Source organism: Sphaerodactylus townsendi, linkage group LG09, assembly GCF_021028975.2.
Source record: "Sphaerodactylus townsendi isolate TG3544 linkage group LG09, MPM_Stown_v2.3, whole genome shotgun sequence".
In the NCBI taxonomy this organism is placed as follows: domain Eukaryota; kingdom Metazoa; phylum Chordata; class Lepidosauria; order Squamata; family Sphaerodactylidae; genus Sphaerodactylus; species Sphaerodactylus townsendi.
In genome coordinates this window covers 75,102,709-75,125,300 of record NC_059433.1, presented here as the reverse complement: position 1 = coordinate 75,125,300, position 22,592 = coordinate 75,102,709, and the positions used below count along the sequence as shown (strand labels likewise).

General features: G+C 43.3%; 1 protein-coding gene across 3 annotated transcripts in view; it reads left to right on the top strand.

Annotated features, from left to right (window-relative positions):
• Nucleotides 1-22,592, top strand: part of FER1L6 (fer-1 like family member 6) — a 105,909-nt gene that overhangs the window by 81,843 nt on the left and 1,474 nt on the right. For 2 of the 3 annotated variants that reach the window (XM_048508619.1, XM_048508617.1), the window contains exons 28-40: nt 424-463; nt 4,017-4,141; nt 4,326-4,457; nt 6,883-7,008; nt 8,135-8,262; nt 9,142-9,312; nt 10,712-10,872; nt 12,024-12,166; nt 12,888-12,976; nt 15,980-16,078; nt 17,625-17,866; nt 18,947-19,110; nt 21,199-21,299. In XM_048508619.1, the coding sequence (XP_048364576.1) occupies nt 424-463; nt 4,017-4,141; nt 4,326-4,457; nt 6,883-7,008; nt 8,135-8,262; nt 9,142-9,312; nt 10,712-10,872; nt 12,024-12,166; nt 12,888-12,976; nt 15,980-16,078; nt 17,625-17,866; nt 18,947-19,110; nt 21,199-21,299 (1,721 nt within the window). The remainder of the gene's footprint in view (nt 1-423; nt 464-4,016; nt 4,142-4,325; nt 4,458-6,882; nt 7,009-8,134; nt 8,263-9,141; nt 9,313-10,711; nt 10,873-12,023; nt 12,167-12,887; nt 12,977-15,979; nt 16,079-17,624; nt 17,867-18,946; nt 19,111-21,198; nt 21,300-22,592) is intronic. The other variant, XM_048508618.1, reaches the window with a different exon arrangement.

The following is a 22,592-nucleotide window of genomic DNA, read 5'->3' as shown; positions in this document are numbered from 1 at the left end:
GAGAGAGCTCCAAAGAACTGTGACTAGCCCGAGGTCACTCAGCTGGCATGTGTTGGAGTGCACAAGCTAATCTGGTTCACCAGAGAAGCTTCCACAGCTAAAGTGGCAGAGTAGGGAATCAAACCCAGTTCTCCAGATAAGAGTGCACCTGCTCTTAACCACTACACCACGCTGGCTCTCTTAAATGATCATACCTATCTTATGGACGCATAGCATCAAAATGAGTAGAGAAAAAACCAAAATAATCAACAGCAGGCAGTAAAGAAACCTTAAATATCTCTAAAATATTTTAAAAAGAAGAAACAGCCCAATTACTGATTTTTTATTCAATTAAAGCAAACCTATTAAAGCTGTAATGAATTGCTATATAATGTTCTTTTTATATTTAAGAGTGTAATTGTTCTTTTTGTTATCTTTTGAAAGGCAAAAGTACTCGATTTTGGTGATGGAAAGTCTGGAATTAGTGAGTACTTATTTGTTCTTATTTGTTTTCATGCTTAACGTTGATTTTTAAAATGTTGTTTTATTTAATATCCTGCCCTCCCCAGCCTTAGCCAAGCTAAGGGGGACTAATATACATGGTAAATAATTACATAAAATACATATCACAAACAACAATTAAAAACATATCACAAAAACCCTGATGGCAATTTAAATCTAAATCATTTGCCCATGTAAGTCCCAACTAGGCTTGGTCAATACCCTAAAATTCAGTAAAATTTGGATTTATTCTGGCATAAAATTATCTGTATGCCTGCATAAGACAAATAACATATTCGGATATACCCAAATATTCGGATATGCTCGAAAAATTAGGGTCTGTCTGATTTTTTGGGTATTTTTGGTGTTTTTGTGCATTTGTGCCTGCAGAGGGTGACTTTTTAAAGCTAGCGACACCAAACTTCCAGGGGCATATCTGGAGACTGTCCTAATGATACCAACCAAGTTTGGTTAAGTTTGGTTCAGGGGGTCCAAAGTTATGGACCCCCAAAGTGGGTGTCCCCATCCCTCATTGTTTCCAATGGGAGCTAACAGGAGAAGGGCCATAACTTTGACCTCCCTGAACCAAACTTCACCAAACTTAGGTGGTATCATCAGGACAGTCTCCGGATGAGACCCTGAGATATTGGTACCACTAGCTTTAAAAATGCGCCCCTGACAGGCACCCCAAGAAATTGCCCAAGATTCCCTGAACTTAAGTTCACCAAACTTGGGTGACATCATCAGGACAATCTCTGGATGAAACCCTGAAAGTTTGGTGCTGCTAGCTTTAAAAATGCACCCCCTGCAGACTGAAATGCAAAAAACACCAAAAAATACCCCCTCCCCGAAAGCTCCAAGAAAGTCCAAATACCTTGCATTTGGATTCGTTCATATTCAGGTTAGCTTCTGACTTCAATTTATTGTATTGGAAGGCACATTTTTATAATTGTTTCCTAGAGTGCATCTGTTTGCCCCTTCTTCTGAATCATTTCACTGGCACAGGAAGGAGAGGTTAAAGAGCCATTGACAGAAAAATGAGCAAGATAGGAAGGTAACAGACCGAGGAACCCAAGATCTTTACCTGGGAGAGAATACATATGAATTTGCAGTCCCCAAACCAGTGATTACTACCTATCCTCTGACCCAGCTAGTGTCAGAGTTGCATCTGTCTACTCTAGTACATTGACTCAACCATAAACAGAAAAAAATGTCTACTGAAGGACCCAATGGGGGTGTGTGTGTGCAAAGCTTAGTTCCACCATTTTGAAAGTGAGGCATAGCTTTACTGGCCTCTCCAGATTGGCTGTGAGTAAATCATCCACATGAGCCAGTGGTGGGATCTAAAAATTTTAATAGCAGGTTCCGATGGTGGTGGGATTCAAACAGTGGCGCCGCCACACACACGCACCTCCAGTCCCTATTGGGCAGGGAGGTTGCTTTAGTAACCCCTTCTCGGCATTCAGAAAAAATTAGTATCCACTTCTAGAGAAGTGGTGAGAACTGGTTGGATCCCACCTCTGACGTGAGCCCTGAAGTTCTTCCACTGAATCAATCAAAATAGGTTTTCTTGGATCTGATTTAAAGTACAAAGCCCCTTGGAGTCCTAAGAGCCACGCATGACATTCTGTGGAAGCCCCCTCCCCCTGCCCAAGATGTGGGGGCATGCTGCATTTCATCTGATGGAGGGCATTGAGGAAATTTGTATTGTCAATGGAGTTAGGTGAGAAGAAAGGAGCCAGCAAAATCATTAGGATTAAAGGAAGGCTTAACTAGAGAAGCTGATATTATTTTCACAGCCCCGATCTTTTTTTTCAAGTTCTCTAAAATAAAATCCCTTAATTTAATGAATGCAGCATAGGTATGGCCTACTTTATTTTTAGCCTAAAAGCCTCAGGTGAGAGGAATTTCAATCATGAAAACGCTGGTGCTGCAGCGTTTGCTGGCTATCTAATTATGCAGGCATCTCCACATGAGAGCAAAGCCTTAATACACCAGACACACTTTTCTGATAACTGTGTTCATGTGCAAAGTTACTCTGCTTCCCGCCTGAAATACAGTTCTACAGTGTACTTCCTAAACATCAGTCCTTAATGGTTTTCCATTTCTGACTAAACCCATAGGTAAGGATTAGTGGGGATAAACACTGCCTGATTTTTCCCCCAAATTAAATTTTGCCCAGGCTAGCCTGATTTTGTCAGATCACGGAAGCTAAGCAGGTCAGCTCTGGTTAATATTTGGATGAGAAACTATCAAGGAATACGAGGGTGGTCACACAAAGGCTCATTCCGCACATGCAGAATAATGCACTTTCAAACTGCTTTCAGTGCTCTTTGAAGCTGTGCGGAATAGCAAAAGCCACTTGCAAACAGTTGTGAAAGTGGTTTGAAAACGCATTATTTTGCATGTGCGGAAGGGGCCAGAGGCAAGCAATAGCAAACCACCTCTGAACATCTCTTGCCTTGAAAACCCTACAGCGTTGCCATAAATCTGCAACTTGTCACTAACAAGAAAAGATTGGCAGGTGCAAGGAACACCAATGTTTAGTGCCAATGCTGAAGTCTTTAAAATAGTGTTTCAAACATGACAGAGTGGTATCTAATAATTTGTTGTCAGATTTCAAAGCACTGGAAATTGGTGCCAAGGAAATTGAAATGTTTTTTTCCCCCCAGTGGTTTATCAGACAGTATATAAATAGCATGCTAATTTATTGAGAGCTATTTAAATGAGTGAAATATGGGAAAGCAGAGAAGAAAGAATGCGGTCGGGGACCCCGGAGGTTTTTTGCCTTCCTGTAGGCATAGAGCAGGGGGCCCAGCGGGAGTGGGTAAGGGAAGGTACTTGTGAATTTCCTATGCCGCGCAAGGTGTTGAACTAGATAACCATTGACATCCCTTCCAGCTATATGTTTCTATTAAAAGGACAAATTAACAGCCCCATTCAGAGGTGCCCAGCGGGCAGGGACGGCACCACTCTGACACTGCCCCACCCCCTCCAAAAGTTAAAAAAATCTTAAATCCCTCTTAGGCCAGAAAAAAGATATGCCACGAAAATTGTGGCATATTTCCACTGGCTGCTCAGCTGTTGCACAGGGCCCAGCTAGGCAGTGGAGGGCAACTAAGCTATGCCCCCCGGCTCGGCCCCAGTCATGCCACACAGCATTTTTTGTGGGGGCCTGAGTGACAGTGAGGACTTCCAGGTTGGTCCCTGTGAAGCCACATGGCACCCGGCCGTCCAGGTAAGCTGCCCCTCTACCCACGCATTCGCCTCTTGTGCAGGTAGACTGGGCACCTATGCAGGGGCATGCTGGCGTCAGAGGGGGATTCACACACACCCCGGATTGGGCTGCCCATTATGTAAAATTTACATAGTAGGATCTTATTCTCAGCAAGCTAACATAGTAATACAGGTCACAATCCTTTTGGTTATAAATTAAAAATTGTCACCACTACAAAACTGCAAAATCATGGCAGCCTTGAGAATCATATTTTTGATTTAACTACTATATCTTTGAAACCATCCATTTGTCTTTTCAGCAGCACAGACCAGCGACCATGTAACATTAAACATAGAAGACGAACCAGACAGAAAGAAGAAAGATAAACTGGCCGTTGTCAAGAAGAAAGTGAAAGAAGGATCTCCAAAATTAGCAACACTAGAGGTAGAGTTCATTAAGATCATTTTAGATTTGGGTACTCAGATTTCTCTACTGACTCTGGGAAATCTGTTTTGGAGCATCAACAGAAACGTTTGCATAATCCAGAATGAAGAGAACTAACTGCAGTGCAAAACTAGGCCTTCTGTGACTTTGTAGTGCTGAATCTTTTGACCAATCTTTTCCAAAGATCTATGACGGAGAGCTGGAGAATGAATTTAACAACTTTGAAGACTGGGTGAAAACCTTCGAACTCTTCCGAGGCAAGTCCATCGATGAAGATCATGGTGACTATGACGAAAGGATAATAGGAAAGTTTAAGGTACGTGTAAAGTCTGGCTAGTGAGCATGTGGCGTGTAAGAATCTGTTTGACATGGAAATGTGAGTTCCTCCACAAGATTTTTAGTTTGTGCTTGTGTAGGGGTGCACAGACATGCATGGGTCATAAGTAAACCTAATTGCTCATAGATTGGCAGCTTCAAAGTGACACATGGTGTTTTCCTGGAGCTGAGCTACAGCCCATAGAGATCAGTTTCCCAACAGGATATGGCACATTCATAGGATGGACTCTATAACATTATATCTCTGCAGAGATTGTTCCCCTCCCCAAACGCTGCTTTCCCCAGGCCCCTCCCCAAAATCTCCAGGAATTTCTCAACCCAGAGTTGGCAGGTTGTCAGGCATGACTGTGAGTTAAATCCTCTGTGATTCTACTAAGAACAATAAGACCACCCTTGTGGTCTCTTTCAGCTTGATGATTCTTGGACAAACCTTCTGTCCCTTTGTTGTGGAGGGCAACAGGTATATTTCTATATGATCCTGTTAGCAGACTAACGAGCAGAATGTAGTTTTGTGCGCCACTTTATGATAGGAATAGTTATCTATCTAAAGACCAGCCTTTTTACCTCAGAAATCATTAAACATAAGACAGCTTTACTTAAACTGAGAGAGAAATAGACTACATAGATAAAATATCACCTATATACATCAATACATTCATAGTTCATCATTTGGTTACAATTTCAAGCATAGTCTACAATATTAAACATTTCAGTCAGAGGCTTTTGGTTAACAGAACACATAACAACATGTTTCCTCAGCCAGGGTCAGCCATGTTTCCTCAGCCGTTTCCAACTATCACCTTTAGAATGTTTGTAGAGATCTCCCAGAATTCCCTTCTGCTGCATGCAAGCAAGGCTGTAAATTCCAATAGAGTTGGCAAGCTGTCAGGCATGATTGTGACTTAAATCCTCTGTGATTCTTTGTTGATTGAGAATCCAGATTACCCAGCTACTAAGAACAATAACAAGCCCTTGTGGTCTCTTCCAACTGGATGATTCTTGGACAAACCTTCTGTCACTTTGTTATGTATTCAGAGTCCTTCAACTGATTTATTCCCTTTAAAAAAAAAGGCACCCCGAGATTGTAAATCCAGTATGACATTAAAAATCAAGATTCCTGCTGGCATAAAAGTATGTAGAATTAGACGTATCCACTGAACCAGTAAGAGGGACATGATTCCAGATAAGAAGTCAATATAGCACCCCCAACAAGAAATTGAATGAGGAGTCAGTAGTGGGGAGGATCTCAGTGGACCATGTTTTCTCCAGTATTTAGACAATGATCTTGCTACAGATCTTACGGCCTCACTGGGAAGGCAGGGTAAACTACAAAAACTTTCAACAATTAATTAAAATCCAGAGAAGTTTAGGACCTGGGGACCACATGCAAACTTTCAATCTATGCAGCAGCTTTTAATCCATCCCTTAAGCTTCTTAAGGATTTGTTGGAGGATTGACCCACCAGACTGCAACATCAGTTAGAAGGATAACGTTTCTGAAAAAAACATTCAAAAGTTTGAGGTCTGTGTGGCGTTAAGGGACATTAAGAGAAGCAGAGGGAAAAGGGGTCACATTTGGGCAGAGGCATATCTGGGGGGGGGGACTCAAATTTTGCCCTGGGATCCATTTTCCCTAGATACGGGGGGTGGGGGGGGGAGAGAGCCGTCTGCTGATCTCACAGAGGAGTGCCAGGTTGGTGACGGCGCCCAAGTCTACTGCCCGAAGCCAGCGAGGAACCCAGGTCAACCGCCTGGAGCCGGCAACAGCGCCCTGGTCTACCACCTGGAGCCGGCAAGGTGCCCAGGTCTACCGCCTGAAGCCGGCAAGGCGCCCAGGTCTACCACCAGGTCTACCACCACGTGTCCCTGTGGGCGGTACACCTCTGCATGTGGGCATCCACCCACTTTTAAAGACTGGACAGTGACTCTTTTCGTCTGCTAGTTCTGGATATGCAGTTTTCATAAAGATTCAGATATGGCCCTCAGGGTGAAAAAATGGCTCACCCCTGAAATAGAGTGTGTTTCTTATTTACTAGGTTTATAGGCAGTGATTTTACATAGAACCACCCACTCTGTTGGATGGCTTGATCTAAGATCATAGTGTTGAATTAGAGAACTCCATTGTAGTAAGAAGGAGCATTTCAAATGAGCTAGATTTGAGTGTCAGTGTTCAAGAAAAGCTGAAAAGTTCTAAGCCTGAAAACATTTCTGGGAATGTGTCAGAAATAATAAATGATATAGTCACTTTGCAGGAAGTGAAACAGAAGTCTGGAATAATAATACTGGATTTCACTTTGAATTAAAGGTTGCACACAGTTGAAAAATGCTGATTCTGTTTGTGACCGTATGCCTGCATTTTCTTGGTTTGACCTTAACAAATAGATTTCCATAATTGTTTTCCAACAGGGCTGTTTCTGCATATACAAAAACCCAGATGATTGCTGCTCCGGAGAAGGAGGCCAGCCAAAGATTCTTCAGGGGGTACCACCAAATCACTCGGTGAAAGTTCTCATCAGAGTATATGTTGTAGCAGTAAGTGTCATTTTGCTTACAACCTTAGTCTTAAATAAAGACCAAGCCACACGTGATGCTCAACTTTCACAGTTGGATCTCCAGCTGCATAATGTGGCCCTAAAATCTGCCCAAGGGCTGATCTTGAATTAGGACCTTACTAGTGAGGAAGGGATGCAGTGGTGTAGCTATGGGGGAAAGGGGGTGTCGTGCACCGGGCACGCGCTGATGAGGGCGGAAAATCACACCTTAGTTTAAAAGGAGCCTTTAAAAGCAGCCTGTTGGGAACTACACTTCCCACGAGACCTGGCGAGCCCCCCTCTCTGCAGGAGCCCCACTCTTTTTTTACCTTTTCTTTTTAAAAGTTTCAATAAATATCAACAGAACAGAAAAGAGAAAGAATCAAAACAGTTGTTAGAATTACATCCAAAGACTAAGCAGAAAAGGGATCTGATATTCTACACAATTGTCTAATACTCAATAGACAATTAATACAAAGAGCCATTATTGACAATAGATAATAATATAATAATGGACATGAAATAATACTTATTTTAATGATCTTACAAAAATCATGAAATATGCTAGGCAGTATTTGACAAAGCCAATGATGATATTAGGCAATGCCGTGATAAAAATTCCACAAAACTAAAATAGATAAGAAAATTGATGTAATTATTATTATAAATTTAGAATATTTTCCACGTGTTCAACTGTAAGTCCACATTTTTATTATCATCTATTCATAATAAATGTAAATGTTATATATGACTTCTTCTCTTTTAAACACATTTTCAATATAGCTTTTCATGAGAATTATTAATAGTTGATGTATATCATTCCAACAGTCTCCTTCTCAACTCACCATCTTTTGAGATTAATATAACTGCCTGTCTTGAAATTCTTTAATTGGTGTCTATTCACAAAGTTTAATTAGTTTTGCCATTACTGTACATTCAGCTTGCTTGCTTTCCCAGTTCTCTCGGCTTGGACATTCGTCTGGTTTCTCTTCAGATCATATAAATCTTTTGCTTTTGTTTGCCTTTTCTTGTTCTCAGTAGAAGATAGCTGCACGTGTTACAATGCTACCACCTCATTCTTAATGCCATGGTTTCCTTGTAAGAAAATATTTTCCCTCTTTTTGTAGGCATTTAACCTCAGTCCAGCTGACCCAGATGGTAAATCGGATCCTTATATTGTGCTTAAACTGGGCAACACTGAAATTAAAGACCGAGACAATTACATTCCCAAGCAACTAAACCCAGTGTTTGGAAGGTGAGTTCATTTAGATGCACTTGACGCCTCAGACTTCATGAATCATCTGCAGATATTTCATTTTTCCTGCCACCTCTATTATTGGGAACAAAGTACATTAGCTAATGCATTGATGCATGTCTGTTTGAATGTTTTATAATTTACTGATTAAATTCCTGACAATCAGTGTCCCACTGTCTGATTGCAAATTCGATTTCCATGCAAGTACGGCATCTACCAGAATTAGTTTTTGTTGCTTCATCTCTTTTCATGTAATAACACAAATGGACCTTGTTAATGAAACAATTAGCTAAGCTTATTACAACTGTTCTATAGCTAGAATTCCAGGTTCCAGTTGAATTTCATCTCCTGTGGGGTGGCCCAGAACAGGAAAAGGAAGATGGAAGAACAGATAAAGTGAACAGAAGTCCTTGCTAAAAACAAACAAAAAATAGATATTAGAAACAAACAATTGTGAATTAAACTTAATGCTGCTCTCCAAAGTGAAGATGTCAGGTGGGGAGATCAGGCAACTGGGCAGGAAAAATAAACTGTTTCTGCTCCCGTGATGTTTGCACTGTAGCGGGTTCACTGCGGGATTTTTGAAAAGAATCGGCAAACTGGCAATTTTTGAAAATCCTGGGATGAGGGAAATATCCTGGGACAAACCCACTTTAGGACCGGGAACCCTGTGAACTTCTTGGCCAAACCAGGATATTTCCCTTGCTCAACCTGGAGTATTTGGACAGTGCAGAAATGACCATGGTTCCCCGTTTCTAAGCACCTGTATGTAGATATAAGTTCCACTGATTTTGTTTGAATTCTTTACACAAAGTTTGCTTAGGGTTTCAGCCCTAGGTGGATGATTGACATAATTTTATCAATCTTCTTTTGGACTAGGTCCTTTGAACTTCAGGCAACATTCCCCAAGGAGTCCCTGCTTTCAGTCCTGATCTATGACTACGACTTGATAGGTTCGGATGACCTAATTGGAGAAACAAAAATTGATTTGGAAAATCGTTTCTATAGCAGACATCGAGCTACCTGCGGGTTGCAAAGCCAATACGAAATGTAAGCTTCTCAATCTATTAACAATTGGTTAATGAACAGTTGTCAGAGAAGCTTCTAGCACAAGCTACACACTGCCAAAGATAGGCCCTCTAGGTGGTCCAGGGAGTCCAGAACCTAGGATTGCCTCCAGGAGGGACCTGGAAATTCCCCAGATTTACAAATGTTCATTGCCATGGCTTCTATACAGTCCCATTTGTGCCTGCACAGAGGACCACTAATTGAACAGTTACAGGTAAGCAACATTATTTCCAGACTACAGATAAAATGACTGCTGTGGAGGGCAGGGTGTATGGCATTACACCCGCTGAGCTCACGTCCCTCCCTATACCCCTTTCTCTGCAGCCTCCACCCTCCAGGCACTTTCCAATTTGGCGGTTATACCAGGGCCACTTCCACCTTTTCAGGTTCTTAGCCATAGTTATGATAAATCATGGAAACACACGAAGCACATAAAAACAAAGTGTGAATTTAATGTATCAAATGCCAAAAGGATGACAATTTAAGGATGCTTTTAAGCTTGAGGCCAAGGTTAAATGGGCCTCTCCTCTCCCCTGCTTTGGTGTATCATGGTACTTGAGTTGTATTTCATATTTTGTAGGTTTGCAATCCTAGTCGCTTCGAGCCATGTTTTTGGTATTTTTCCTGTTGAATTTACCTGGGTAAAAAACAGAAGAAAGGAGTTGTGACCACCAGCTTAAGTTGGATTTAATCAGCTCAGAAGTAATTAAGTCAGGGCCTGGAGATTTGCCGTATTTCAGATCTGTTATTAGAAGATTTATCTCTTGGGGAGATACAGGCGGCCAGTGTGGGATGTTTTCTAGATTGATGTCTGCAATCGTTGGTATGGTGCTATCATTGGCAAACCATGTTTCTGGAGGGATACAATGTTGAGGGGCTTGTTTCAACAAGAGGGGTTTATTAACACATCTCCAAAATTGTTTAGGGTCTTTGCAATTCAAGGCCCAAAATAGACGTTCCCATTCATACTCTAGATTTTGTTGTGATTTTATCTTTATAAAATTATTTAGATTGTTTTTCAAGGATATTAAAGCAATCCTAGTCAAAGGTTTGGGAGCGGGGTGAGCCCCAGCTGGCCCTGCTCCTAGCTTGTGGGGCTTGTGGGCAGGGCCAGCCCTACTGGTCATGTTCAAGTGCACCTTTTCCCTGGGGAAGGGGAAGGGACGCAATTGCAGGGGGCATGCAGTGCGCCCCCACATGACCATCAGGAGTGGTGCCCGGGGCTCAAGCCCCCCTCTTTCCCAAGCTATGCCGCTGTCCATGTGCTGCAGCCATTACGTGAGACCCCACATCCGACACAAGTCACACCTGTCGTCTGGTTGAGCCCAGTCATACACAAAAGACTGTGATCTTGTCTAAAACCATTGTCTCTGATTTGCAGAGAAGGATACAATGCTTGGCGAGATGCCACCAAGCCAACTGAGATCCTCACCAAACTGTGCAAAGATAACAGACTGAGTGGACCCTACATGCAGCCTGGGAGGATTCAAGTAGGGGACAAAGTCTTTACAGGGCAGACCGTCTTCCAGGAAGATGAGAATGGTAACTATACTGTTTATGATCTATTATTATCAGGATCACTCTAATAACCACACTGACGACAGAATATACATATACTGAATGCTCTTCGTTAATGTTTTCTGTTAAGGACCATCAACGATAGCAGTAGCTGCATTATGAGTAATTAAGTATAAAAGGAGGAGGAGGAGGAGTTTGGATTTATACCCAGCCTTTCTCTCTTGTAAGGAGACTCAAGGTGACTTACAAGCCTTTTTCCCTTCCTCTCCCCACAACAGACACCTTGTGAGGTGGGGGGGGGGGCTGAGAGAGTTCCCAAGAACTGTGACTAGCCCAGGGTCACCCAGCAGGAATGTAGGAGTGTGGATACGCATCTGGTTCACCAGATAAGCTTCTGTGACTCAGAGGAGGAGTGGGGAATCAAACCCACTTCTCCAAATTGCTCTTAACCACTACACCACGCTGGCTCTCTTGTACACCTGCAAATCTTCAAGTCAATTTCTGATATCTAAATCCAAGCGCCTCCTCCCCCCCCATCCTCCTCCTCTTCCTCTTCTTAATTTATCTGTAATGTCTTGATTTGATGTGATTATTTTGTCCCTAACTTATGATTGGGCTTCTTGTTGCACTGATGCCATCTAGTTTTTAGATTTAATTTTAGTTTTATACTGAGATTTTAATGTATTTATGTATTTAAATTGTGGGTTATTGTTGGAAGCCGCCCTGAGCCCAAGTTGTCGGGAATGGGCGGAATACAAGCCGAGTAAATAATAAATAAACACACACACACACACACACACACACACACACACACACACACACACACACACACACACACACACACACACAATTTATGTCCATTGTTTCCAATCTAGCAAGTAATCCATGAGTAAGAGCATCTTCATAAGACCAGATTGCCTTAGCTCAGCCAAGTCAACTCTTGCTTACAGTGATCCACAATCTCCTAAAGATTAACTGTATTTTCTTATCATTCCGTGGGGTATTCCCAGACACAGGCATGGAACACGCTTTACGCATTTCTCCCCTTGGAGTCTGTTAAAAGCATCTCCATAGCAAATCAAATTTTTAATGAGCACTTTCGCTGACAGAGCCACATTAATCAGTACCTTAAATGTGCAAACTCAGTTTCTCTCACACACCCCTTTCTCCTGCAGAAGAACCTGTGGAATCGTATGAACACCTTGCGCTTAAAGTTTTACGTTCCTGGAATGATATCCCCGGGGTCGGTTGTAAGATGGTGCCCGAACATATCGAGACACGCCCCATCTATCACAGGGACAAGCCTGGGATGGAGCAGGTAAATTCTCCCACGGAGAAAAATGTGAAGATCTTGACTCTTCCTTATCCCTTTGCCCGTCCGGGCTGGAGTTAACAGCATCTTGAAATGTAGAGATGCTGAACGGGCCTTGTGGTTATCAACAGATTTCCTGACTCAGTTCACAGTATTGACACTAGGCAATTGTTTTTATGTCTGCAGTTTTCCAGGTTTGGTTTTGCAGATATTTTTGTTGTGTGCATATTATACACCTATCATGAACAACTGGTAGCCTCCAATGATCCGGGGGCAGAAGAGTTAGGAAGATCCATTTTGTCCTTCCCCACCACACACTCACACTTTATCATCACAGGTCCATAGTGCTGTTAGTCCAGATGGGTCCAGTGACCTCCAGGAAGTAATTTTCCTGGGTTCTTACAAGACTGCTGGAATAAAAAGAACTGTCAATATCAGCACCTTCCACTAATGGACTGCAAAATCCACCTCAGATGCATCTCATTTATTCATAATATCATGCATTACTGAGGCCCGTTCCATACCTGTAAGGGAAGGAAGATCTGCATTAAAACCAGAATATGTTGCTCCCTTCCTGAACTATGTTTTGAAGCATTAGTGACTTGGGTTTTCTCAGGCCGCTGGATGCAGTATTACTGTTGGCTTCTGTTGAGAGTTTATTTGTTTTAAAAAATCCTTAATGAGGCTAGAATTTCATACTGGATATGTTATGTTTTCTCTCTTATAGGGCCGTGTGCAGATGTGGGTAGACATGTTTCCAAAAGATATGCCACTCCCGGGGCCTCCTGTTGATATCTCGCCTAGAAAACCCAAAGGGTAACTTGTTACACATTCCTCTCTGCCTTTGTACCAACATTATTAATATGACATCTTTCTTAGTCTGTTTTGTTGGTGGGTATACATCATTAGCAGAGGTTAGCAGATACCAATAAAGATACTGATGAGCTGCTTTATATAAAAGTTTGCTAGCTAAAAGGGTAGGGTAACATGGAGAAAAGCAATTAACGTTATACTGCGCTTCCCCACCGAACCGACCACAACCCTGTCCATTCCCCCACCCGCCCTCCAACCACTACAAACAGCAAGGCAACCAACACCCTCAAACCACATCCAGTCACCAACCTTCCCCTTCCCCCACCCCCTCCCACCCCCACAAACAACCCCATTCATCCACCCCCTTCCCACCAGCCTTACTGGTGCCCTGGGACCAGAGGATCATCAACAGGTAGGTAGGAAGTGGGCTGGTGGGGGCAGGGATCGGGTAAAATAGCAGTACAGCTTGAAGTTTCCGGAAGATGCTAATGTGTTGGATCCCTTCCAGTTCGGCTTCCACCCTGGTCATGGGACCGAGATGGTCTTGGTTGCTATTGTGGATGAACTCCTGTGCCAGTTACACAAAGGCGGTTCAGTTCCGCTGGTGTTATCAGATCTCACCGCAGCATTCGACTCAGTAGATCAGGGGTCTGCAACCTGTGGCTCTCCAGATGTTCATGGACTACAAATCCCATCAGCCCCTGCCAGTATGGCCAATTGGCTGGTGCTGGCAGGGGCTGATGGGATTTGTGGTCCATGAACATCTGGAGAGCCGCAGGTTGCAGACCCCTGCAGTAGATCATGACCTTTTGGTCCACTGCCTCGTTGATTTCGGGGTACGAGGGACAGCTTTGCACTGGATGAACTCATTTCTTCGGGACCGGGGACAGCAGGTATCGTTGGGGGAGGAGAGTTCCAGGCGACATCCCATTGTATGTGGGGTGCCACAAGGGGCAATCTTTTGAAACAATACAGCCTCCTGGTCAGCCTACTTACCTGAACAAAAGTGAGAGGAGCGCACCATCACCAGCAACAATTTCTCTTTCTGAAAGATGCTGCCTGCTATCACCTGAAATCTGAAAGACATCTCCAGCCTTGATTGAACATCTCCATTTTACTTTGGAAAATTCTTCTTTTATAACTTTCAAAAGTATTTGTACTAGGATTGGGAAACACCTGGAGATTTTGGGGGCGGAGCCAGAGGTGGGATCCAGCAGGTTCTCACAGGTTCCCGAGAGTAGGTTACTAATCATTTGTGTGTGCCGAGAGGGGGTTACTAATTGGTGATTGTGCCACGTGATTTTTGTCTTAGTTACGCCCCCTCCTCTCAGCAGTAGCACGCAGAACTTGAAGCAGTCTAGCAGGGGGTGCACCGGCGTGCATGGCAGCCTGCGCCTGCGTGCATTTGTTTCCCGCCCAAGGACCGGCGCAGTGGCTGCGTCCTTTCCACAGCCCCGCCCAGGAATGCCCTGCCCCCGGAATGCCCGGTCACACCCCGTTGTGCCCCGCCCCGCCCCATTGGCACTACGCCACAGTTTGAATCCCACCACCATGGGAACCTGTTACTAAAATTTTTGGATCCCACCACTGGGCGGAGCCTAGAAAGGGCAGGTTTGGTGGAGGGGAAGCACCTCAGTATGCTACAATGCCATGGAGTCCACCCTCCAACGCACTCATTTTCTTCAGGGGAATTGATCTCTCTCGTCCACAGATTCTAATTCTGGGAGATTTCAAGCCACCCCCTGAAGGTTGGCAACCGTAATTTGCACTCCCTCCTCAAAAAAGAAGAAAGAACCTCAACCAATGTGTTGAATAGGCCAACTGATCAGACAGTGTAATTAAAAAAACTGGTGATGAAAAGCTAAGACACTTGAAGGCCCATTTAATGTGAATTTAATGAGGTCTTTGAAAAGCAGCATTTTAGTCTGGGGTATTTTCATAGAAGTTATTAGTACATTAGTTATGCTACTCTGAAGCTTTCGCTGTTAGGAGAAGGAGACAGAATTAATGAAAGGCTAAAGGCTGAAGAAGCCAGCCCAGAAGTTAATTTTAAGTCATAAGCTTTAAAACCGATTTATTAATTAAGGATTTCTTCTGGCAAGAGAAAGCTATATTTAATATCTATATACTTAATATATCTGTATTTAATAGATGGTAAGAATGTATCTGTAGGCACAAATCTGAGATCATAGTTTTTTAAGCTGTGTGTGAGACAGTTCAAACCCTCAGTGTGTTGTTTCCCGTCATTCATCTGTACCTAGGGCAGCATCAAATGTATTCTGTTCAATGATCAGAGTGCAGGTAGTGGCCATTTTCTTAAGGTGAACTGATCTCTTGTTGCCTGGAGATGAGTTGTACTCCCAGGAGATCTCCAGCTACCACCTGGAGGCTGGCAACCCTACTTTTGTCACTAGCAATTCGGCTGCACCCTTATCCAACATTCATTTCCATGATAGTTTGGGGGAAAGTCATGATAGTTAACACTGGTGTGTGTGTGTGTGTGTATCTCTCTCTCTCTCTCTCTCTCTCTCTCTCTCTCTCTCTCTCTCTCTCTCTCTCTCTCTCTCTCTCTCTCTATCTATCTATCTATCTATCTATCTATCTATCTATATGTGTGTCTACACTACATATATCTGCAGTGTAGACACACTCAAGTCATTCCACTCCATCTTCAGCCTACCATGAGGACAGTTACTCATTCTGGCCCCTTCCGCACATGCAGAATATTGCACTTTCAATCCACTTTCAGTCCACTTTGAAACTAGATTTTGCGGAATAGCAAAGTCCACTTTCAAACAATTGTGAAAGTGGACTGAATATGCATTATTCTGTATGTGCGGAAGGTGCCTCTGTGACTCGACCTTCCTTTTCTTGTGTTGAGATAATGTGATATTAGAATCTCCTCTGAAGTAAGACCACAGTGATTGGCTGCAAATGAACCACTAGTGTTCCCACAGTCTGATTTTTATATTCTGTGTAAGATTTTCCCCCTTTCTTTTCTACCAGTTATGAATTAAGAGTGATCATCTGGAATACAGAGGACGTCATCTTAGAGGATGAGAATATTTTTACTGGGCAGAAGTCTAGTGACATCTATGTGAAAGGGTAGGTGCACTCTGGCATTTCCTGTGAATCTCATTTTGCCATTGACAGTTGAATTAATGTGTGTCCCACGTCATCCATCAAGGAGAACGAGAGTCACAGCTGTATTAGCAAGTTTTGCATATGCATTTCGATGACGCCTCTGTGGCTTTGGCATTTTGACTGCAAAGACTCTCCAGAAATGTCACTTCCAACTAGAAGTAAACAGTCAGAGAATTGACGCAGGGACGAAATGAGGTCCTGACCTTCTAGAAGCAAAATACTGAAGAAAAAAAGATCCAGATTTCCAGTGCGCATAGGGCCTCAATGTGCGGGTTGTAACATGTCGCTGGTTGCAGAAGTCAGCCTTGTAATCAGGCACCCTGTGATGGCCCCATAAGTGCCGCCTTTGTAATGGATTTGAAGGTTGATAGTTGAGGACCAAACTGGACAATACGTGTGACATGAGTCCAGTCACGTAGGTGTCTGTGACATTGAGGAATTAATGTTTCCACGTATGCTGGGCCCAATTTACTTTCAAAGTTCAGTATGGGAAGGAGGGGTTTCAGGTTCCCCTCCTGTGCCATTTTCCCAAGACTAGAAGGGTTATTTTTGCCTCACTTTGTGGGGCTCCACGTGCCACAAGTGGTACAAATACAGCTCCACTGCATTGGAGATTGGTAGAATTTAAGAGTTAGAAAATGGAATTGGGGGGAGGGGGGAGTGTTAAAACCTGCTCCTTATCCATGCCACAGTCCTGTATAAACAACAACATCAAAAGATGTGGAAGGTCAAAACAGCCATATAATTGGTCCCTAGGACAGTAAAGACAGGGTGTGTGAGAGATTTTAGTGTTTTATGGGGAGGGAGAAAGTCGCATCAAGTTACATTGCAAGCGATTCCTGCACAGCACATTAAATTTCGAAGTAGGCCCTGAGTCAAAAATGTACAAAATCACTGACTTAGGACAGTGGTGGCGAACCTATGGCACGGGTGCCAGAGGTGGCACTAAGAGCCCTCTCTGTGGGCACGCACAGAGTCCCCCCCCCCCCCACATCTAGGCTGGCCTGGGCCGCTGGGCTCGATTATTAGTGTTAAACCTAAGACCTAGTTTTGGGGAAGCAGTGTAGGTAACCCTGTTAAGCGCTGTTAAACCCCACTAATTTTCATGCGAAGAACTAAAGCACGATCCTTTACCTGGGAGTAAGCTCGGTAAGCCAAAGGCAATGGGGCTTTCTTCTGAGTAAACCCTCCTAGGGTCTTGAGTCACACGTTGGAAAGTTGCAAGATTGCTTCAAAGCAAAGCCACCGACTACCACCAAGCTTACTCCCAAGTAACGCACACCTCAGAGCCAACCGTTTTTTCTAAACTAAAACCTCAGTATTCAGGTTAAATTGCCGTGTTGGCACTTTGTAATAAATAAGTGGGTTTTGGGTTGCAATTTGGGCACTCGGTCTTGAAAAGGTTTGCCATCACTGACTTAGGACTAGAAGATATCCTCCTGTTTGCTGGATGAATTTATCCAGTGGGGATCTCTCCCTACTCTCTTGGATTCTCTTTCTTTGAAAGGTGGCTGAAAGGCTTGGAAGATGACCGTCAGGAGACTGATGTGCACTACAACTCTTTGACCGGAGAAGGCAACTTCAACTGGCGTTTCGTGTTTCCGTTCCATTATCTCCCGGCTGAGAAGCAGATGGTGGTTTGTAAGAGAGAGAACATATTTTCCTTGGACAAGACCGAGCGCAAAATACCAGCGGAATTGGTGCTTCAGGTCTGGGACTTCGAAAGGCTTTCTTCCGATGATTTCTTGGGTGAGGCCTGGACCGGCAGAATTATTTGAATTTGAATGAAGGTCACAGGAATTGGTACCGTGCTTTTTCTGATGCCAGATTATGCAATGAAAGAATGGTGAATGCTAAGGACAGAGATGAAATGCTGAGGTGGAACTTAAGCCATCTTGAAGAAAGGCAGGGTGTAAATGTTTTAATACAGCTTGTTGTTCTGTCACCTATCCTGCCCAAATTAGTCCTACTGGGTGTTACTTCAAATATGGAGAAGTCAAGTTGCTTCCTCAGTCAATGCTATGTGGTGGTGCGGGCTAAGGTTGGAGACACATGAGTTAGAATCTTCACTGCACCACAAAACATATTGGGTGACTTTAGGCTAGGCTGACCAGACGTCCCACTTTTGGCGGGACAGTCCCGCCTTAAAACAATTTGTCCTGCGTCCTGCGGGTTATTTCAAGTGTCCCGATTTTTGGAAGGCTGCTGCTTTGCCTTCTGGGGCGCAAGGCAGTGCGGCAGCCTTCCCCGCGTGCGGCCGCCCGCCTACCCGCCCGTCCTGGTTCACAAAGGTGACCAGATGGTCCTTTACTTTAGGCCCTTTACTTTAGGCCCATCTCTCTCCCTCAGTCTAACCTACTTTAAAGAGCTGAGGATAAAAGGAGCCATGCACTACCCTGAGCTTCTCAGAAGAAGGGTAGAATTAAAAGTGTTGTTTATTTAATACCTTTTTTATTCTACCTTTCCTTTAAATGGCTCGGGATAACGTAGGGGTTTCCTCCTACCTCCATTTTGTCTCCGCAATAACTCTGTGAGGTAATTTAGACTGAGGGAGTGAATGGCCCAAAGACACCCAGTAAGTTTCATGCAGAAGTACATACTTACAAGGTCATCCTAAATGGGAGCTTGGGTATTGCTGGGCCGTCCTACACTTACCACCTTTGGAACCATTAGAGAAAACAGTACACCAATTATACTTGTTTTAGTAGGAGCTCAACCCTTAGATCTTGTCTAAGTTGGAGGTTGTCCAAGCCAGAAGATATTTCTTGAAAACTGCTTTGTCTATTCGGTCTCTCAATTATGTGGAATTTCTTTTTATTTCCCCCTCAGGCTCCCTCGAAATGAACCTGAATGGCTTCCCCCGAGCTGCCAAGACAGCCAAGCGCTGCGACGTAAGCATGGTAACCGAGACAAGTGAGGAGAACAAGATTTCCATATTTCAGCAGAAGCGCGTCCGAGGCTGGTGGCCGTTCATCAAAGCCGGCGAACTCACGGTAAATCATCGAAGACATCAAAGACTGCTCACTGTGGTTTTAGCCGATGTGATTGATGGATGCTTTTAAAAACAGGAATAATATGAAGGTGCAAATATCTCACAGACCAACTGGAGCTGTTCAGCTTATTATGAATCCAAATTCCATCTCTTTCCCTACAATTCTGGGTCTTTCTTTTCTGCTCCTCTAGCTTGTGGTTGGAGGAGTTGTGTTCCTTTCAGACCTAGTTTTTTTTTCTCACTGAGATGGTGAACCTGTGTTTGAGCTGTACCACTTTGTAATGTGGGGGCTCAGGTGATTTAGTGCTATTCCATTTGAAAAATGGATGGGATCATGTGCAGCTATATATACAGTAGCATTTAAAATATATTAGTGGCTTGAGGATTTGATCCTGGAACTTGCAGACTTGGTTGTGTCCTTAACAAAATGATTTCTGCTTACGCTAGGAGCTGACTTCCTTGAATAACCCCCTATGTTAAGCAGTGACAAGGGCCCATTATGCATGAAGTGCTTACCTCGGGGTTCTTCCCTCGAGGTCTCCTTGCATTTCTCTGTTTGCACATGAGGAGGCAGGCACTCACTATGCAACTTGTCTCTGAACTCTGCTGGGTCTGCTTTTTCTGATTCCATCCATCAACTCACTCTTAAAGGCACAAAGTCGCAAGATTGCTGGCTTTGTAAAAGCCTTTAAATTACTGTTATATTGATATTGCTGCTATAGCAGTTATATTGATATTGTAGCATGGGCATTGTTGAGCCATCCTACACTTACCACCTTTGGAACCATTACAGAAAACAATAAGCAAATTATACTCTTTTAATAGTAGCTCAACCCTTAGAGATGGTGTAAGTTGGCGTTTCCTGCTACATAAGTATTGAATGGATAGGAATCTGTGGTTTCCACTGTCTGTGGTTAGCCTTTTCCTTTGTCGTGCATTTGTTCATATTCATTGGCCTAGTTCTCAGAGTGTCAGACTTTATCTCAGTGACTGGGAAGGGGCTGTTCCTCAGTGGTAGAGCATCTGATTTTCATGCCAAAGGTCTGAGGTTCAATCCTCAGTATCTTCAGTTAAAAGGATCAGAAAATAGGTGGTCAGACTTCCACCTGAAATCCCAGAGAGCTGCTGCCAGTCAGAGCAGATAATCCTGGCGTTTGATAGTCTGATTCAGTATAAGGCAAGTTGATGTGACTTTTATTGGCAACTCTTAAGGCAATAAATATTTGAAGTTTTCTATTCCCATACAAATATTCACATTGGAGAAGATAATTCTGCACCCTTCAGAATGTTGTTGTCTCTGAGAGCCAGTGTGGTGCATGTCAGACTAGATATCTGGAAGAATTGGGTTCAAGTCCCCACTCTGCCATGGAAGTTCAGTGGGTGACCATGGGGTAGTGATACAATCTCAGCCTAACCTATTTTCACAGGGTCGTTGTGAGGATAAAATGGTGGAGAGGAGAACAGGATAAACTGCTAATGGTGGAGTGTAATTGGAGTGAATAAATTAATGCTGTCTTTAATTCCTCAGAGATGGGATACAGATTTAATAAGTAACAGCTAAGTAACAACAACACACAAGCCTTTATTGGCATATAAAACAGGACAAAATTTTAAAACAAAACAAGGTTAAGAAATGCAGTTAAAACTACTAATTTCCAGTATAAAATTTGCAACAGCCAAAAGAGCACATCAGAGCTGTTCAGGAGATTGGGTATCTTATAACACTCATGCCACTGAGAACATTGCAAGAAAATGGAATTCATGTATTTCATGCGTATCTTATTGTATTTAGGGCATAGAAACAAAGAATGGTCAAGTGTTTCAACCGTAGTCATATCACATGAACAAACCCTTTTAGAACCATCCATATTCTTAGATCTTCCCTCCAGCAGAGCTGATGGCAGCACATTACATCTTGCAGTAGCCAAGGCTAACAGCTAAGTAACAATAAATATAAAGCTGAAATTAACCAATAATTATTTAGCCATCTCGCCCACTGGCCCATATTTTAATGAATAATTCATTAGCTAGAGAAGAATGTTTTACATTTGAATACCAGCCACTAAAATGGACTCTCTTCTCAACCTAGGGCAAAGTAGAAGCTGAGTTTCATCTAGTCACAGCAGAAGAGGCCGAGAAGAATCCAGTAGGCAAGGCCCGGAAGGAGCCGGAACCTTTGGAAAAGCCAAAGTAAGTCAGATTGCCATTGTGTCTGGTTTTCCATCTGTATAGTATGAGAATTATAGTAGTATGTTTGCCATCCAGGATTGATTTTCCCAAAACGTAAGAATGACCAAGAAGAAAGAAATCAAGACACTGGCCCTTGTTGCACAAGTCCCTGAAAACGTTTTGCAAAATATTTTCAAAATCCTTCTTGAAAACATCCTGGCTGCCACTTTGTGGTCATTTCGGGGGTTTTACAGATCTGTAAATGCTATGAGGCTTCAAAGTCTTGTGTTGCGATTCTCTAGCGGTCATATCTACGTAGCTATGTAGACACAGCCCTCTGAAATTTGTTAATAAATGACAGTGCAAGATTGCCAGCATGAACTCACAAAATGGCGCCAATGAGGAAGTCCAGAGACTGCAGAGCAGCATGGGAAATGTTTTCAAGAGATCTGCACACACTTCCAGAAAACCATTTTCAAAAAATAATAGCTAGGGAACAGCATCCAAATAAAACTTTTTGAGGCAGGAAATAAAATGTTTTTGTCTAAAAAACTGTGCAGAACTCCATGGAGGAAATGTTTTATTTCCTGTCTCAAAACATTTTATTTAGTTTGTCCAGGAAGAGTCACTGGCTTGTATCTTACTACTTCCCTCAACAAAGTTCAAAATCTTCCTCCAGCTTGCGAAGCCTACCTTCCACAAAAAGTAGTTCTTCCACTGGAGAAAGAGCAACTTCGATTGAAACAGGCTCCTTTGGCTAGAGGAAGGCTTCAAACTTCACTGAGGAAGAGCCTTATGGCCCTTACCATTCCCTCAGTAAGGGCACGGAATACACCTGCCCCACATCCTGTTGGATGGGAGAGTCACATGAACAGCTGTGTCACTGCTGATGAAAACCTGCAAGTGATATAGGACACTCTAGGAATGTCTGGGAATCCTATGGTTTTTACCATGTCTGGGAATTCTATGGTTTTACTATGGTTTTACCATAGAATTGCTGGCGATTCCTAGAGCTACCATATTTCACTTTTGGGCTTTCACTGGAAGTAATGTACATGATATTGTCGAAGGCTTTCACAGCCGGAATCACTGGGGTGCTGTGTAGTTTCCGGGCTGTATGGCCGTGTTCTAGCAACATTCTCTCCTGACGTTTCACCTGCATCTGTGGCATCCTCTGAAGATGCCAGCCACTGATGCAGGCGAAACGTCAGGAGAGAATGCTGCTAGAACACGGCCATACAGCCCGGAAACCACACAGCACCCCGATGTACATGATGTTGTGCACCCCATGACCCCACTCCTGAACCTTCTGTC